Source organism: Corvus kubaryi, unplaced genomic scaffold, assembly GCF_017639235.1.
Source record: "Corvus kubaryi isolate FWS band 111438036 unplaced genomic scaffold, C.kubaryi_AGA036_p1.0 37398, whole genome shotgun sequence".
NCBI lineage: Eukaryota > Metazoa > Chordata > Aves > Passeriformes > Corvidae > Corvus > Corvus kubaryi.
In genome coordinates, this window is record NW_024581137.1 from 42,337,748 (window position 1) to 42,356,429 (window position 18,682).

General features: G+C 45.3%; 2 protein-coding genes across 3 annotated transcripts in view; both read left to right on the forward strand.

Moving 5' to 3' along the window:
- Positions 1-10,298, forward strand: part of MYO3A (myosin IIIA) — a 114,183-nt gene extending 103,885 nt beyond the window's left edge. Inside the window, 4 exon segments of the mRNA XM_042043160.1 lie at positions 2,411-2,520; positions 5,048-5,088; positions 6,845-6,985; positions 8,854-10,298. Of these exon segments, the coding sequence (XP_041899094.1) occupies positions 2,411-2,520; positions 5,048-5,088; positions 6,845-6,985; positions 8,854-8,959 (398 nt within the window). The 3' untranslated portion in view covers positions 8,960-10,298.
- Positions 10,299-11,105: 807 nt separating this feature from the next.
- GAD2 (glutamate decarboxylase 2) overlaps positions 11,106-18,682 on the forward strand; it is a 42,279-nt gene continuing 34,702 nt past the window's right edge. Inside the window, exons 1-4 of one of the 2 annotated variants that reach the window (XM_042043161.1) lie at positions 11,107-12,081; positions 12,348-12,407; positions 12,560-12,712; positions 13,719-13,952. In XM_042043161.1, the coding sequence (XP_041899095.1) occupies positions 12,006-12,081; positions 12,348-12,407; positions 12,560-12,712; positions 13,719-13,952 (523 nt within the window). In that variant the 5' untranslated portion in view covers positions 11,107-12,005. Of the gene's footprint in view, positions 12,082-12,347; positions 12,408-12,559; positions 12,713-13,718; positions 13,953-18,682 lie in introns of both variants that reach the window. The other variant, XM_042043162.1, reaches the window with a different exon arrangement.

An 18,682-nucleotide genomic window follows, 5' to 3' on the forward strand; every position in this document is an offset into this window, starting at 1 on the left:
AATAATGCTAAATAATAAAACCTCTCACTGTGGAGAGAAACCTGGGAAAATTCCAGAGTCCTTCTGTAGGTGTGGTCTCTCCCCTCCTCCTCGGAGCTGGGTCGGTGCAGGCCCACCTCCGGGGCCTTGGTGGAAAATTCCCCCGATGTGTTCTGATGTTGAAACAGTCCAGAAGAGAAGAAGGGGAAAACCAAAGTCCCAGGAAAACAAAGTTCAACTCTCCATCTCTCTCTGGAGAAAAGGAGCCGAAAGCTGGCTGGAAAGCAAGCAGGGCGCTTCCTCCACTCTTGCTGCTGCAGAAGCAGAGGAGTCTGTGTATATCTGTGTCCTTAAACAACTGCTTTGAAAAGTTCGCTCAGTTTTTTCCTCTCCCCCCTCTCGGGCTCAGTTTAAAGACACAGAAAGGCACAAAATTAATTTCTGGGCATAGAGCAGCGATAGGGGATACATCATAAAGTCACCCCAAGACAGTAGTGTTTCCACTTTGGACTCTTGTTGTGTTTAAAAATAAAATAGGGAAGATATGCCTTTTCTCTCTCACAAATGGAAAGTCAGATAACTCCAGGTGGCCCATTTGAAATGCAGCAAGGTAGCAACAGCCCACATTAAGAGCACAGTCAAGCCTATTGAAATCAAGGAATGTCACTTATATTTAATACAGGTAACTGAAATGAATTTGTTGCATCTAAAATTCATTTTTTCACATGAATTAAACATGGCTGTAACCTGGCTTCGAAAAACACCATTGTTCTCTCAAGTGCAAAATGTTAAAAAGATACTTGTTTATTTATTACAGAAGAAGCAGTCTGCATTTCAGATAAGGAACTAAAACAATAAATGTAATCATTATCCAACTACAATTTAAATTAACATTATTCTTTCTGGCTCCTCTATATACCCATGACTTTTACAAGCCTTTATTTATCACACATAACAAAAAACTTAAACAGCTAATTTTGCAGGAGTCAACACTGATGTATCACTGATCGTTTCTCATTTTAAATGATTATGCTACCTTCTTAATTAAAAAGATGTCTGCTGTACATGGGAGAGTTTTTATTTTTATAATGTGAAAGGGCTTGTGATGGTCATAGGGGAAGAAAATGGTGTTAAAGTCACTTCGTGTGAAAGTGGATTATATCAGCAAAACACACTTCAGTAATTCACTGGGATCTAGATCCCCATTCCAACCTCACACTATATTAATTTATGAATAGAGAGATGTTTTTTTCTCATGGGCTGTCCTTAGTGTATCTGTGATGGGACAAGGGCAAGATCAAACCTCACTGGATAATGCAAAATACCTTAGACACTTAGTTCACTGTGCTGTGACTTCATTCACTACTCTGTATGTGTCCCTATGACCCATTTCTATCGTTGGTGTTCTGCTCTGTGCAACCCCCTTCTCCTTCATCATAAAGGAATTGCTGTCACCCCATTAACTTTTCCTATAGCTGAAGCTGAAGGGAAGGAGACCAGGCTCACCAGGCTGTACGTTTGTGGTCCCTTGTCCCTCCAGGGTCAATTCTGTGGTCTTCCAAGGCATTAGGAACCCTGCGCTCTGTGTTGTCTCTGTGACATACAGCCTATATGACCCCAAGCAGCCCTGTATCCTAGCACTGTCAGAACTGCATATAGATTTTTAACAAGCAAATACCCAAGATATTTTTCTACTTCTCTATGTGCCAGCCAATGTAATCTACAAGTCAGTGTCTAACTCTGAACTGGGAGACTGCCATTTTGTGTTAAAATCTTGATTTCATTTCTATTAGAGTGAAGGCATTTTTCACATGTTGGCAGAAAGCTTTTGTAGAAATAGAGACCAGAATTCAAGTATGCTAACATAGACTACACTGGATGCGGTGGACATGGTCATGCTGTGCTGCCCAGTGGTACGTGATTTGGCTTGAGATGAAAAGCCTCAGCAGGAGACCTGGAGGAAAATCTTCACTATGATAGTGTAGAGGACAACCTCTGAAACAGAGGCCTAATGCTAGTTCCCTCATTCAGCACCTTAAAGATTGACTTGAGTCTGAAAAAACATCACCCCTGCCGCACAGGTCCCTGTTATGAGGCAGTGGCCTCACAGTAGCCATTACCCTTCAGAGCCCTTTTCTGAATGTGAAGCATCAGCCCTTTTCAGGAGAGGCCTGTGCCAGCCAGACCTTTGGGCTGTTCCAGCCTAGCATTCATTATGTGGCATTTGTCCCTGTGGACAGTCAGGACTCAGAAGAATAAACCCATTCTCTGCTGATGAAAATGTCCAGACCGGTTGCTTTCTTGAGTTATTGCAAGCAGTAAAAGTGGCTATGTGGAATTTTTTCTCTCTTTGGTGAAATTCTCTCCTGTTTTTCCAAAAGCTTCCCATTCTGTGAAGAAATAAGTGTTTCTATCTTCTGCTTTTTTACAGTTGTGGCCAAAGTAGAAGACTCTCGCCCAATGCAGAGGCCCCCCAGAAGGCCACGGAAGCCCAAGACATTAAATAATCCAGAAGACTCCACCTACTACACTCTAATACATGTGAGTTTAGGAAGCTTTTGTGGGCTAAAACTGTCAGATAATTCCCGCCAACCTATCTTTCTAATTGCGCAATTCCCATTATTCTTTTCTAATGCAACATAAAACCTGTGTCCTGCTGAAAGGAGGCATGCCACAAATGTCACATTTCAAACGAGACTTGAAATTGGAGTACAGAATTACCCAGACTGGGCAGCTATGTCAGACCAGTATTTACTTTTGTACCTAAACATACGTATTTTCATATTATGCATAAGCAGCGTTTGCATTTTCAATACCCAAATCAAGTGCCCTCTCTCCATAGTTTCTTTGTAAGTCACAGGAGAGAACCAGGAGAGTCACAGGTTTGTTTGGAGCTATTTTGAGCCTCTAAATTAGTGCTTGATCTTGCAGAGAGAGCAAATACTAAAATAAGCTGTATTAGTATGCACACTGTAACTTCCTTTACAAATGTGTCAGATTGTGATTATGAAGCATTGGCAAATACCAACTGCTCAGGAGACTAATGGATTTGAGTGTCTCTATATATATCCTTTGGTCCAAGTTCAGATACCGAGTGCTGCTTTCCCCTCTTGACTTCAGTGCCCTTAAATATAGGAAAAAAAGGCAAGAAATTAAGCAGAAAGAGTGAAAATGTAAAAGGAGCTCAGAAAGCACTCCCAACAAAAAAAGCAATTAAACTGATTTGCTTGAGGTGCCTGTATCTTAGTGACCTATTTTAACAGCCAGTGAGAACCCAGCTAATAAACTAACCTTAGCAATTGCTTCTCCTTTCAACAGAAGGTGTCACCAGGGCCTGTAGGGACAGTTGTGTCTGGCATACCAAAAAAAGACAAATACAGCTATGTTTTATTCTGGGACTTTGAAATAACACAGCTTTGGAACTGTGATATTCTGAAAAGAAATTACATTCTTAGAAATAAATTTGCATGTAAGAATAAAATTTGTTTTGTGAAAGCAGGATTGGTGAGATAAAGGACTGAAATGAAAGGCATGATACAGAATTTGTATTAGGAAATTTCTGAGGAGAAGGGTAATTCTGAGGTAAATGCCTGTTTAGAAAGCTAAGACTATAGTCAGGAACGTGGTATTTTCTGAGAGCTAATTTGTTACATGGCCAGCTCTGTATCAGAAAACAGCCATGACATCAGTGCAAACAAAAACTGCAGTAATGCCAGGAAATTTTTAATCAATTTTTCAGCAGCAGATTTTCGAGATATTAATCAATATTACCTTCAATTAGTTGTATTTTCAAGAAGGTGTGAAAAAGAGAAGCCTGTCTTCCTGACATGGAATTCACTGGTCAGGGAAAAGTTCAATGTAAATATCTATACTGGAGCTTAGAAAGGAGACTTACTAGTTCTTAAATTCTTAGACCTTGAGTAAGTCATGAAGCTCTAACTTTAGATGGCAGTCAGCTTTAGAGGGCAGTCAGCTTTCCCAGCTATTATGGATTTTCTACCTTATTAAAAATCTCTGTGACCTTCAGGCATTCACAGATTATTATCAAGCCCAGATCATAGGAAAGTGAAGAAACACACTATCCGTGCATTTTTAAAAAATTTTCTCTATCTTCTGCAAAATCAGATATTTCTCTCACATTATGCTACAGACATTAATTAGACACCTTACATTCTCACTTGTCTCCTTGCATATCAAATGACCTGAAGGGTATACAGGTATAAACGAAGCCTGACAATAGCCCATTGTTCATATGAAGCAGTAGAATTTTATTTTGGGGTATATTTCTTTAAATCAGCCTATCATTTTGGAATTATGTGTCATGTTCATTTGCCTGCATACTGAAGTCCATCAGGATTTCTCATTCTTGGTGACTTTACAGTGACGAATTCTAATAAGTTTTCACTCATTTGCAAGAAACACTATTAAGACCATCAGTACTTAAAAATAATGCCTTTGAAGTGTGATGCTGCAGCATAGCATTGTTTTGGCTGTAGGGATAGAACTCTATTAGAGATAAGAAATTATTCACATTCCCTATGAATCTTCTCTCCTGTGCATTTTTAGAAATCTTGTATCCTAAATGTTCTTTTGCCACCTAGTATACTGTTTTTAAATGGGGCCTTTGTCCATTTTATTCTACTAAACCTGTGTGAATCCTACATTGGCATTAATGAGAATAGGATTATGCCTCCTTCCACTGCATTGCTTCTATTCATGGAAATTCTCATGGCATCACAGTAAATTTGCCTCAGTGAGATAGTGTTGTCAACTTCATTAAAACAGCTATAGCTATTTGAAAGTTTTAGATCTTCTTTTTCTGTTCTGATCATCATTACTTTGGGTTTTTGGGTTTTTTTTTCCAGTATGGCAACAAATTTGGGAGCAGCAATGCTGATCTCATTCTCTGTCTCAAAGGTTCTTAAAAGAGATTTTTCTGGCACACTTGCTCATTCTCTAGAATTTCTTCTAATGAAAAATGTATACCATTCTCCTACCTAACACTGATGAATTGTATGTTTGCATAAGCTTTCCTTTTCGTATTTTTAATTACTTTGTATTTTCTTAGAAATCAATACAAGATGAAAAACGGAAACCAAGAAAAGAAAGGTAATTTTCTTCATTATCTCACTATTGTCATTCCAGTACTCTAGAATAGTTTTTAGCTGTACTTCAACCAGGAGAATAAAGCATTGAAAAAAGAATGGTAATTTGGTGATTCACAAGGAGACATGTATACAAAGTTAAAATATGCAATTTTCATTGACTAAAATCCATTATAGAATTCAGTCATTCAGTTCTCCTAAAACATGGCCGTTTACCATGGTAACACAAGCATTATAATAAGTTAAGATAAGGTCCATATCAAAGATAGTTCTGACACAGAAAATAATTGAAGGTGCTTAAAATTCTAGTCAAAGCAAATGGGCAACCAGTTCTTTTTTGTTAGCAAAAATACAAAGATTGTCAAAATTTTCTTCTAAAAATATATGAGTGTTTGGAAATAGATAATAAAAAATTAAAACAAAGACTAATAATAACAGCTAAAGAAGAGTAGCCCTTGGAATTTGAACCAGAAGTGGTTTCTTCACAGTGTAACTAACCTATTTTGATGGATCTCTGCAGAGAGAAAGGAAGCAATAGATATATTCTGCCTTTCTGTATCTTAGATCCTTACATGTGCTGCAGACCTGGTTCACAGCTCCTGACATACATCAAAGCTTTATTTTATTTGTGTTTCTATACTGAGGCTTTTTTGCTGCCCCCTCAGTGGCACTGCTGTGGTACCATGTGTGCAATGGCAGCCTGCTCATAGATGACAGATGAATGGACTCTCTGCACTATCCTTGGCTAGGGCTGCAGAATACAAACTCCATAGCTAAAATTTGTATCTTAAAGGATGTTGCATGGCATTACATCTATATAAAATGTGCTCACAGCATTGAGCTTCATTCAACCACAGTTTAAATTGCACTTGATTATTCTGCAGCTTAAAGGACTGACCTTATGTCGATGTCCCCCATGTTTGGTCTCTTTCAGCTTTTTTTCTCCTGTCATTTGGATCCTAAAAAAATTTCACACCTATTTGCTCTAGTCTAGGGGAAGAAAAGCCTGTAACACAAAAAACCTAGTGTTTACACCAAAATCTAGTGTTTTCTCTCATTGGCCTCAGTTAGGTTTCACTTATCTTAAATCTAGTTAACCAGTTCCCTGACTGCATCTTCTTTCATGTGATGACTCCATATTAGTGGAACATAGCAAGTGAAATCAATTAATTACTTCTGGTTTCTAACAATGTGAAGATTGAATTCTGAATTTCTCTGTTCAGTTTCTTTTTAGGATATTATTTCTTTCCTTAGCCATTCTAAACTAGATGTTGGGATTGATTTTTTCTGTATGTATAATACTCAGGATAGCATTCACCGAACAAAATAAGAGATATCTGCATTACTGACACCCGTATCAGAACCAGTTGCTTTAGACTCTCTTCTTATACTCAGAGAAAAAAATAGTCATCTTCAGGAAAATTATTCGTTTCTTGCTCAAAGAGGTATCTAAAATAGGCCAGATTAATTACACCATAAAAATGCCTCTCCACTGAGTCTAGTGGCAAACCCAAACAATTTCAGTCATCTGTGTCTCCTTTATGAATATATAAAAATATTTAGCATTTCAAAATTCTCAATATCTACATTATACAGTAGTCACACTTCAGAGACTGATTTTTTGGTGCCTATATATGTTTTTCCTTAGATCCTCACCACATAAACAGAACTAATAATGGTATTTGGTTGCCTTGGGTTTGTATGTTGAAAATAATATTGACAAGTTAACCATTTAACTTAGTGTTCTTATTTATTGACAGTCTGAGCAAAGTGCTAGATTTAGATATCTACTACCAAGAAATCTCCTCCACTGACTCCACCTCCAAGGACAGCAGTACTACCACAAGAAGGAAGAAACACCCAATTGAGCGCAGGACTTCCATTTTAAGAGCTACCGAGCGGTAATTCATACAAAATAATAATAGGAAAAAAAAAATCCTGTATATCCTTGTTGAGATATTCAAAAGACTAATAAAAAGAAAAGAAATGCACTTTCAAATTGCACATAATTTATCCATGGAATTTTACCAAATCAACTTGTAAAACATATAGCTGAAAATTTCCCGTCTTAAAATGGGAATATCTGAAACATTCCCCATGCAGGAGGGATAAATGCCAGTGTGATTGGTGTTTAGCCTACCTGCTAGTTTTTGGTTTCCCAAGGGCCAGATGGACAGACATTCTGCATCTCTGATCTAAAATAAAATTAAACTGAAGCAGAATCTAAAAACTGTATTTCTGATTAGTTAGGTTTTAAATAGGGTGGACGTGTGCCAGACTTTCTGCATGTTTTCTGCAGGTAAGACTCCAGCTGGACTGCCTCCTTCTCCTGCTGTCCTGTAGCAGGACAGGTGTCTGTAGCCTGAGTGCACCTCACCAAGGTGGACAGTAAGGAGAAAAACCCTAAAGGGATGGTTCACTCGACTTCCTCTCTTCCCACGTAGACTTCATAGAGGGTGACTGCTGCCAGGCTAAGCAAATTCATATTCCCACTCTTGCCAATGCACCCACACACACAGCACATGCAAACACATATCTGTAATAATATAATTGTATCTTCTTACATGTTCCTAAATATAAGAAAAGCTTGAAAAACTATCTAGGTCAAAGTCTTAAGGGAAACACTAAGCCTGGGATGACGGCTGAATTTGAAAATGTATCTGTAGTAACAGAGAAAATGTTTGTAGAACATTTAGAATGTAGAATGTTTTGTGCCCGTTAAGTATTTCATTTCTGGCTTTTTTTCACATAGGATCTAAATTAGTTTCAGGAAAGCGTTGTGAAGATGTGTAATTAAAAGTAATAATATCAGGGAATTAACATACAGTTTACAACCATTAGAAAATGTTGCATTTCTAAGGTGTTTAGTTACACCAAATCTTGTCACCTTGAATCTGGTGTAGGTGAATGAAAGCCTTGCTACTGAGTTTACTAAAAGGAATTTCTCACCCTTTACTATATGCTGCTCTGATTGCAGCCTAAGTAGCCATAGTGAAGCAAAATATGTGTAACTTTTAAATTAACAGTTACCTCAGAGGGCAGATGGATGCAATTAGTAAACATTTCTGCACTTCAGTATCTCTTGAATAGGGTCACAAGGATATAAAGACTATACAGCCATTTCAATTACAGAAGTGAAGCACTGAGTATTTTTTATTTGGCAGTTTACCTTCAACATTGGTGTAGGACCAGTGGTGGGAGCACCTTTAGTGTAGAACACTACAGATTTTTGTAATTTTTTCAGAGTAATTTACTTTTTAAATAACTGTCTTTTATTTTTAATCTTGCTTCATGGTAACAGCTGATGCCACATCACCATTCCAGCCTGTCAGAGGTGACATCCAAAATGCATCTTGCCATCTGAAAATAAAATAAAATGAGATGGACACTTACAGGGAGCTCCACAGGCAGGTTAAATACAGAGCAAACTAATTTATGCCAACTAAAAATCTGGTGCAGTAACCATCAGGCAAATGCTACTGCAAAGCATCCCCATCCTCTCAATGTTTTTATGTCCTTTTATTATGTCTCCTTCATAGAAGAACATGTTGTTCTTCTGTGTTCATCTGCTTCTAGCACATAATGTGTTTGTTCCGAGGTGCCTGTTTTGTGCAGCACAGGAAGAGGCCTAGCAAAGTTAGCTGATTTTTTTTCTTTCTCCTTTTATTTTCCCCCCACAAGGGTGGAGGTTAAGCAGTCGATTAGGAATGTTTGCCAAGGTAAATGTTTTGACTTTAATTTCTAAAACACTTCTGTGCTTAATCCCTAGGTCGAGGGTTGCAGAAAGACCCCTGGAAGAGAGTAAAGCCGAAGATAATCCCTATGACTACAGACGACTGCTGCGGAAGACCTCACAGCGCCGGCGCCTTATCTAGCCATTCTAGCTGCTGCTGCTGTTCCTGCTGCCATTTGGCTTTTATTAGCATAATTTTTTTTAATCATTTTATACCATGTGTTTCCTTTTTTTTTTAAATCTTCAATGTTTCGAGTTTACGTGTGTGTTCATGTGAATATGAATTACTGTGGTTTACAGCCCAACACCATTGCAAAGGGACACTGTCAGTCACATATCATATCCTTCCCTAATACAAAAATCAGCTTTCTTTTGTGTACCACTGCTACATCCTAAAATTATTAGACATTAAACAGCTTAAATCTAGTTTCCTTTCCTCAGTGCATATTTCTTTTTTTTCATTTTATCAGTCTCATCCAATCAAAATAATAATTTACTTTATAGTTCCCTAGTTAAGCTTTCAAATACCCATATGCACCTTCAGAAAACCTTAGTTATTGTTTCTAATAAATTGTTTTACAGGGAAAAAAAATTACAAGAGCATCATGGGGGAATTTCTGCTTTTAGTTTACACTGACTAAATTTTGGGATAACCTGTTTGTGGCAAGTGTCCCTCTAATTAAAATGAACATATACAATTAATTGGATAGCATACTATGGCAGTTTATTTCATTATTGACTTTACTGTAAACCTAGTAGCCAGTTTAAAAGGTCAATATTGTGTGTATAATCTTTATGTTGGAGATGTCCATTTATGGGAAGTACATCCAGCCCTCTCCTCTGTCTCTGAGCTTTGTGACTAAGTGATGAACTTTTAAATCATGTTTGCTTTGTTCTCATTTGCATTAGACTTTTAGGAATCTTAATCTCTGGGGTACCAAGAAAGGAATAGAAATACACTCTCTGGTTGATAGCTGCCGAAATGTAATGATCATTCTTAATCAGTTCCACTAGAAATTAAATGAAAATAAAAGCAATAGCCACGGTGTTCAAATATCCCCCTGATTCCTTTTTCAAAAGACCTTATTTCAGAGAAACCACACAGATAATTGCAGCGCTTCTTTTCAGGATTCATAATTGCATGTTCCCAGCTGCAAAGCAAGAGAAGGCAAATTTCACGATGCCAGCATAAAGGCCTGATCCTACTCCATTCCTCAGCTCTCCTAAATGTGACAATTGGCGGCAGCAGTCAGCCACAGGGGCTGGGTTTTGTCTATTCCCCACGCACATTTGGCCTTTTCCCCAGAGACAGATAACCATTGCTTCCTGATCCGTAACTAGTTACAAAGCTGTGCACCAGATTAAAATGTGCTACAATGTAAAATTTGCTATAAATTGTTAAAAATTTGAAACCCGTTTTAAAGTCGCTTCGTCATGTATTATTAAAACGGTAAAGTAAATAAAAATGCACAAAGCAGTGATACGGTTGGTTGTGTCTGAATTACACCCAGAGCCGACATGGGCTGGGGCATGAGTGAGCAAGGCAGGGAAGGGCTCACAGCAGCCTCTGGCCGTGGAAAGCTGGAGTTATTGTCTACGTGCAAACCAATGTGATGCGGCAACTAGAACAGACTGATTTCACGAGAAGAGATGCCTAGACTGGTTTTCTTTTTCTTTCCCACCACGGCAGTGTTTTAAAGAATTGAGACATTTCTGTGATGTCTCATGGCGGGACACTCCTGGTAACCATGCAGATGCCCGCAGAAAGCAGAGATGCCCCCGGCTGAACACAGCGCGGGAGCCGCAGGGCCTGGCTGCGAGGAGTCTGGGGGCCCTGCGTGACCAGCGCTCTCGGCAGAGCCACATCCTGGCCTGGTATGGTCCCGCCTGCCTCCCTCCAAGGCCAGGGCTGGAAATCTCTCCGGTGCCAGAGGAGAGGCAGCCGCGACAGGGAAAGGCTCCGTGCTCCCGCGGACACCCGGCTGGGTGGAAAACGGAGGTTTGGTTGCCTTCAGAAACGACGTCGTGAAGGGAATGGGAACAGTTGTTTTCGTGCTCTTCCCGTCTGGCCTCCGGGCCCTCTGCCTCTTCGGGGCTGGAGCGAGGATGGCGGCTCCACCATGGTCCCCAACTCGGAATGTTGCGGGAAGCCCCCGGGAGTGCCCCGGAGCTCCGAGGACACGCGGGGGCAGCCGCGGCGTCGCGCAAGGCTCCTCCCGCACGTCCGTGGGAGCCAGGATCCCCCTGCCTGCACGGGAGCAGGAGGGACAGCGGGAGCACGTCGCCTTCTGCGCGACGGCCCGGCCCGACGGGGCGCCCGCCCGTGACTGTGGGCTGGGCCGGGCCGGGCCGATGAGACGGCGGAGGCTCGGGAGTGCTGTCTCTTCCTCACCTCGGGACTGCCTCGCTGCTCGCCGCCGGCACCACGGGCTGTCCCGGCGTCGGCGCCGCCGCCCAGGAGTGCCCTGCTCGTACGTGCGGAGGTGCCCCGGTGCAAAAGTGGGAGGTGGGGTGGGGGGATTTTCCCTCGCTTTGCATCTTAAAGGACTGAGGACACTTCCCCGTAGTCCCAACCTTCTCGTCAGGGTACCAGGCTAGACCACCGCGGCCGCCCACGCCAAGACCTGGAAAACTACCATTCCACTCCGCTCAGCGCTCGGCAGCACCGGGAGGCTCGGCCCTCTCCTCCCGCCCCGCGGGGCTGCGGCCGCACGGACCGTCGGTGGGGTGAAGACGGCACAGGCCACCTCGCTCGCCTTGGCCCCCCAAGGCAGCTGCAGCCCCAGCGCAAGCAGCCCCTATAGCTCGGGTCTGCCGCGAGTGCTATCGCCCTCCCACCGCCGCCCCTCGATCCTCCGATGCAGGGTGCGGACACCTTTTAGAACAGCCGACGCCGTCGCTGCTGGCCGCCTCAGCGGGCACCTCTTCCCGTGGAGCCGCCCGCCCCGTCCCGGGCAGCAGCGCCTGCAGGGCGCGGCCGCGGCATCTCGGCGGAGCGCGCCCCAGGGGTACCCACAGGAGACGCTCCCACCCACGCGTGCCCGGGGCGCTCCCGCCCCTTCGCCTGCCGCCGCCTGGCGCAGCCGCGCGCACTTACACACCCGCACACTCACACTCACGCACACTCGCTCAGGCCGCCTGGGCTGCAGCTCGCCGCTCCTCGCACGCCCCGCCGGTTCGCCTTCGCCATGGCAAGCCCCGGCTCCGGCTTCTGGCCCTTCGGAGCCGAGGAGGGCTCCGCGGCCGCCGAGACCCCCGGCACAGGTAGGGGGACGCCGAGCGGCCGGGCGGGACCAGCCCGACGGAGCCGCCGTGACAGCGCTGCCCGGTCGCCGGAGCCCCCTTTGTGGCTGCTCGACCGGCGGGACGAAGCGGGGCGGGCGGCGGGGATCGACGGCGGCTCGAGGCCGGGCCAGCGCGGCGGGACTCTGCGGGGCGGGGGGTTCCTGGGGAGCGGCGCCGGGGGTCGGACCAGACGCCCCCAGCCCACGCCCGTCCCCACGGACCCTCCGCTCGATTTTCTCTTACAGCCAGAGCTTGGTGTCAGGTTGCCCAGAAGTTCACGGGAGGGATCGGAAACAAACTCTGCGGTAAGGGCAGGGAGGCCCCGGTAGCCCGCGGCGGTGGCGCGGCTGCGCGCCCGCGGAGCGCCCCGGGACCTGACTCGGGCCGGGGGGGCGGGGTGCGGGGGACGAGGGTCGATGGCCCGGTAATGAGGCCGTGTGTCCGTGTCGCTGTCAAGCCCTGCTCTACGGAGATGCCGAGAAGCCCGTGGAAACTGGTGCCAGGGCAGCAGCCCCGGGGATAGCGGAGCCGAAGCCGACCTGTACCTGCGACAAAAAACCCTGCGGTTGTCAAAAAGCGGACGTGAATTACGCCTTTCTGCACTCAACAGGTAACGGCGCTCCCGGGGCACGCTGCTTCTCTAAAACTAACAAGAAAAAAAACCACCAGCGGTTCGGTGGGGAAATCGCCTCTGCCCGCGTTGCGCGGAGGCGTGGGGACCCAGCGGTGCGCGGCGGAGCTCTACGCCCTCAGCCCCGGCCCCCTCCGGGCATTGCTCAAACCCGCGAAAAATCACTCAAACAACTAAAATTCCCGAAAAGAAAAACCGAAAGCGGTAAAATCCCACGTGCTGGAGCCTGCATCTTTCTCTTTCTAAGGAGCACTGACAGCAGCGACCTTCTCTTTGAAGACCCTGCGATGTAATTCAGGTTGGAGGGGAGGAGGGAGATCGAGCGCTCTCTTACTCATTTGCTTTAATTAGAGATATTTTTGTACTTTTCTGACCTTGGAGGTAGCGTCTCCACTAGTGAGTAAATCCCAGCTCCCTGCCGACATGCGCTGGCCAGGAGCTCTCCCGTTTGCTCGGCATCCCGGGACCCCAAATTAGGGTCTTCCACTACAGTCTGGCTTTGACTGAGCCATCGCGCTTAAACAAAAGCTTTGTGCACACCGAGAGCTCCTGCAGCATTGCCTCAAAAAAGGACATTAAATTATCAACAAGTCACTTGCATAGCAGAGTCACCACGAAGGTATTTCATTGCAAGGCAAATGACAGTTTTTAGGGTGCTGCTTGTAGCATTTGTTGCTCAGTGTTTATTTCTCCTAAGATTCGTTTTCCCTTTTTTTCTTGTTTCCCTGCTCTCATTGTCTTAAAAATTGGTCTGAAATACACTGTGGACAGAATTGTCCAATTTAGATAGGATATAAAATCGTGTTATCTCTCAGGACATTCCTTGAAATACAACCTTGCCAATTTGCTTATTAAATGAAAACAAAACCTCTTTTTATTGAACACTGTATAAAGATTTCCTAAACATAAATGGGAGAAGCCTTTGTTTTAAATCTATGCGTGTGGTCATAAAAAGAAGTTGACTTTTAAATTTCTCCATTCCCAGATCTTCTGCCGACATGCAATGGAGAAATAACTACTATGTCTTTCCTACAAGATGTTGTGGACATTTTACTTCAGTATGTGGTGAAAAGTTTTGATAGATCAACCAAAGTTATTGATTTCCATTATCCAAATGAGCTGCTCCAGGAATATAACTGGGAACTGGCAGACCAGCCACAGACCTTGGAAGAAATTTTATTGAACTGCAGAACGACTCTGAAGTATGCAATTAAAACAGGTAATAGCGATGCTCATTTTCTACCCTGTATGGTCTCATCCATTGATTAAAGGTGTCATTTCAATTTAGCTTGAAACGTTAAAGATTGAAGCAGCAACTGTATTTTGTCAGCTCCAAGCAATTTCTAGCAGAGACAGAAATCGTTTTCCAAAATGATAAACCACTCCAGCAGCTCCATATCTGTAGCTGTCAGTGCAGCCTCGCGCACTCTTTCCGATTTAAAATTAATGCTTCTGTGCGTCGGAGTTGCCGGGTGTGCCACTGAGCAGACTTTGCACCACCTTCACCACTTTCTGCGGTTCCTTTTCATGCATTTCACGTGTGATGCCCTGGCCATGGCCTCTTGCTCCCTGCAGAGCGGGGGTGCGGCGGGCGCGGAGCTCGGGGTAGCCGGGAGTCGCTGCACGGGGGACAGCAGGGACCAGCTCATTTAAGAGCCAAAATCGCAGTAAACGGCCTGTAAATGCGAGCTCTGAGCGACCATTTGCAGTGTCTCTCACTTCGCTTGCAGGACATAAAATAAAAATTGGAGAATTTAGCAGAGCCGTACATAGGAATATTGAGGATTTTGTTTCAAGTTTAGACTCAAGCAATAAAACTGAAGTCCGATTTGTTTTAACAGCCATTTGTTGTTTTTCACTGGGAGAAGCAGGGGTGGGTTGACTCCTGCCTGCCTGGGATTCCCCGTTAGTCGTGCCCCCCTGCGGGCTTCGTGGGGGGAGGCAGCATGGGGCTCGCCCAGGCGTGGGGCAGCGCCCGACTCCGCACCGGGGCCGCCTTAAAATAATCTGCGGCGGAGCAGGCAGAAAGCGGAGCCGCAATTACCGCTGTCATTGGGAAATAATAGGGAGTCCGGGGAGCTCTTAGTGGGAGGGAATTCGAATTACTGAGAAATTGCTTAAAAATAAATGTGTAGCAATTACTGAAAGAGACAAAAGGCTGATTTGTGACTAGAGGTTGAGTGGAAAACAAAAAAATCCCAGGTTTTGAGAAGAGAACAGAACAGACCGATCCCAGTAAAGATTGTGAGGGATCTGTGTAATCCTCCTCGTTTAGAGGTGGAAATGACCATCCGCATGTTTTGATGCATGGGTCGGGTGCTGTCAAAACGTCTGCAAAATATTGGAATAAATAGTTAGATAAATGATATCCACAGGAGCAAAGTCGATCAGTCCAGTGATCTATGTGATATGTCTGGGTAGAGCATAGGAAACATGTTTGCACAGAATGATGTAGAATGTGGGAAATAAAAAAATAGGGTTTCTTAGGTGATTTTCATTAATAGTTTTTTGATATAACCTGTTTTCACATAATAGACCTATTTAATTTTGTGCATCCAGAAAAGACCCTTTAGAACAACATTACCATTTCTCTTCCTCTCTCTAAATATCGGCGGCTTTCCCATCTTGGCACTTTAAAATTTGTTTTAATGAAAATAATGTTTATGGAGTCTGAAAACGGGTGCTGGGGGCTTTTGTGAAATGTGGTGGCGTGGCGGGGTTCAGCGCAGAGGGTGCAGAGCCGCCTCGCTTGGCTGCTGCTGCTCCTCAGCACCCCGGGGTGACAGCCCCAGCCTGGGAGGGGGTTTACGAAATACATGCGGTTTACACCTGGAGCCCTTCTGCATGTGCTTCAGAGTAAAACACTGGAATGACCCTCAGAGGAAGGACAATATGGTGAGGTTTCTGGCGGCAGCGTCTGCTTCCACTCTTGCCGCAGGAGCCCGCCGGACACGGCGCCTCCTGGGCGGCGTTTGGCTGCAGGGGTCCGGGAGGATGATTGAAAAATAAATTGTGTTGCATAGATTAGTCTCACAGCTGGATCCCCAGGTCCAGGGATTCGACGAGGCAGATGGCTGATTTTTCGGCCGAGGGGCAGGTGTGGGTTGCTCCCAGGTGTTGCCTGCATGCCACGGTTCGCTGGGGTGCCCGGGGAAGCCACACGTTCTGCTCCCTTACCAGCAGAGATGGAATTCCTGCTGAGAAAACGTAAAAGGCAGTGACTGCGAATGCAGGAAAAGATGGGTGTGAAATTCAGTTACTGTGCACTGTACAACTGAAACAGGGGAATTGAAATAGGAACGTTTAAAAATGGCTTGAAAACTCCAGGAAGGGCCCGAAGAGCCGGTTCTGGCCCAGCCGTGTACCCTGGCAGACCCTGATGCCGGCCACGCAGGCAGCGGGGCTGCAGGCTCAGTGCTGCCAGCCGTGCCTTTATCCGTGTGTCTGGCCGTGCCCAGCCCTTCTCGTCGCTTCCCTGTGGCAGCTGCGGAGGCCGTGTGTTCGTGCTGGGCATGCCCGTGCCTCAAACCGGTGCAGGTGGGAGTGTGTTTGAGAGGGTGTGTGGGGCAAAGGCACGCCCTCAGTAGGGAAAGCCAAGCCCCGGGCGTCCCTGTGCCTTGGCCCTGGTTCTTGGCCATCATTTCCTGGTTTACTCTGGGATGTCTGTGAATACACCGTGTATTGCTAAACAAACCATTAAGTAATAATCTATTTTCACCTCTCCCCGCATTCTTCACCCTGTCATAGTCTCTTTTCCAGTACCTCTTTGTTCAGGAACGACCTCAACAAAGGATGTGTATTTCAGGCAGAGGCACCCGGGTAGTGATTTTTTAGCACCTCTCACAAGCTCTTCTTACCTGGCCAGTGGAGCCTGTATTTTAAGCAAAGGCTCAGTTTTCTATGGCCATCTAGCCAACGGAAGAGAGCTCGCTCACGTATTGAAGTGTCACATGGACAGACAAACCCCTGCAGCTGGGGCAGGGGTCAGGTTGGGGCAGTACGTTCCCTGCCCTTCTGCGTTACAGCCGTGCTGCGGAAGGGAAGGGCAGGGCACGACGTGGAAGGGCTGTGTCACAGGTGTGGGTGCTCGGGGCTCTCCCAGCAGTAGCAGCTCCTGCTCCCTCTGGCCTGACATCTCTCGATGCAGCACTGCTCCCTCCACCTCGCTCGCTCCAGGGTACGGCTGCCCGACCCCCGCGTGCGCCCGGCCCTGTTCCTACGGCGGCTCCCAAAGTAGGTGGTGTGCTGGGAGGTTTGCTTAAAACAACAAGCAGCGACAACAGGGCTGTCGCCTAGGGCTGGGTATGTGGCTGACAGAGAACCGCTGAGACACTGCAGCTGCAGATACAAATTCTGCTACTCCCCAGCTTTTCAGTGTGGATTTATTTCCAAAACAGTTTTTGTAACTTCTTTGAGCTTTCCTGTAGCCCAGATCCACTAAAGGCTTTTAGCTCCTAATTTTCTGTTACTTTCAGGTGAAATTTGGGATCCAGCTGTGATATGGAACCTAAGGTATAAATGTGGAAATCTCTTTCAAAATCCCTCTGTCAGGGGAGGTGCAGTTCTCTGCAGGCAGAGCCTCTGGAACAGGATCGCTGAGGCTGTTGTGGTGGTGACGGGGTGCACATGTGTCTCAGGTCCACCAACCCCACTCAAGAGTGTGAAGAGCAGGGAGCAAGATCCATTTTGTTCTGCTGGATCTCAGCATCATTCGTCGGTGCTCAGGGGCTTTGGCTGCCTGTGTTTGGCACCACAGACAAGGGCAAGGTGGGAATTTCTGTCACTGAGAGGGGGGAGCTCAATGCAAAATGCGATCAGGCTGGATGGCAATAGCATGGGGCTGGTCTTAGGCTAAGGGCAGAGGGAGGTGGAATTTGCACGTGTGTCCCCTGCCTCATATCCTCAGCTCTGGTCTGTCTGCTCAGCCTGATTACTCTGCCTTTGTGTGCTGCAGGATGGGAGCTGGGGAGCAATTCCCCATGCTGCTCTGCCAGCCATGTGTCTATGCCTGATAAGAGGCCACAGGAGACCAAAGATAAGTTTTCTCTCAGTGCTGGGTCTGCATTTCCTCAATCATCTTGCTCTATCTTTTGTTTTCTCTGATGGCAATAACAGAACATCGTCTAAGGGTCAGGACAGGTGTTTTCCAAGCAGAGGCTGCCTTTGAGTTGGACGGCATTTAAGTAATTGTGGACCATCCATAATTTGTACCAGTAATTATGCCACTTACTTGTGGGAAGCAACTAGTAAAAATGGAATTTTAATTCTTCCTGTGCTTAATGGCTCTAGGCACATTTTTAAGGAAAATCTCTAGGAGGATTTTAGAAAAAAAAATGGGGGCCAATTAGATTAACCAAGTGAATCGACTGTCAGCTCACTGAATATAGTCCTGTGCATCATTCTGCTGGGGCAGCAGTGCTGGTTTTCATGGCATTTGATTAAAATCACAATTGCAAGTAGCCAGGATATTTGTAATTGCACTCTGACAGTGAAGAAATGACAAGGACCACCACCTTCCCTGCCATCTTTGTACAATCATCAGCCATTGAGTCGTGTGCAAAGCAGTCACCAAAATACTCCATTTTCTCATTTCGCCCCGTCTGTTACAATCATTGGCCATTCATCACTGATGTTATATGTCCTGGCAAGCTCTTCAGATGGCGTCTCATGCATGCCTTTCAAACCTAGTCAGGCAAAACCATAGCCCGTGACAACATGTGACACACTAACAGGAGCAAACAGCTATTTTTGTGAGGCAGCAATGTGCTAATTTTCAAGGCATATTGAAAGGCTAATAGGGAGTGTTGGAATTCATTATTCCGCATTGAGTGTAATTACTCTGATTTTACTGAGTTTGGAATGAGAAAGAAGAGAAATTATCTTGCCTTTTTCAAGAAATATATTTACTGCTGTTTGCTTTGTTTCATACCTTGAAAGCGCTTCCTTCTC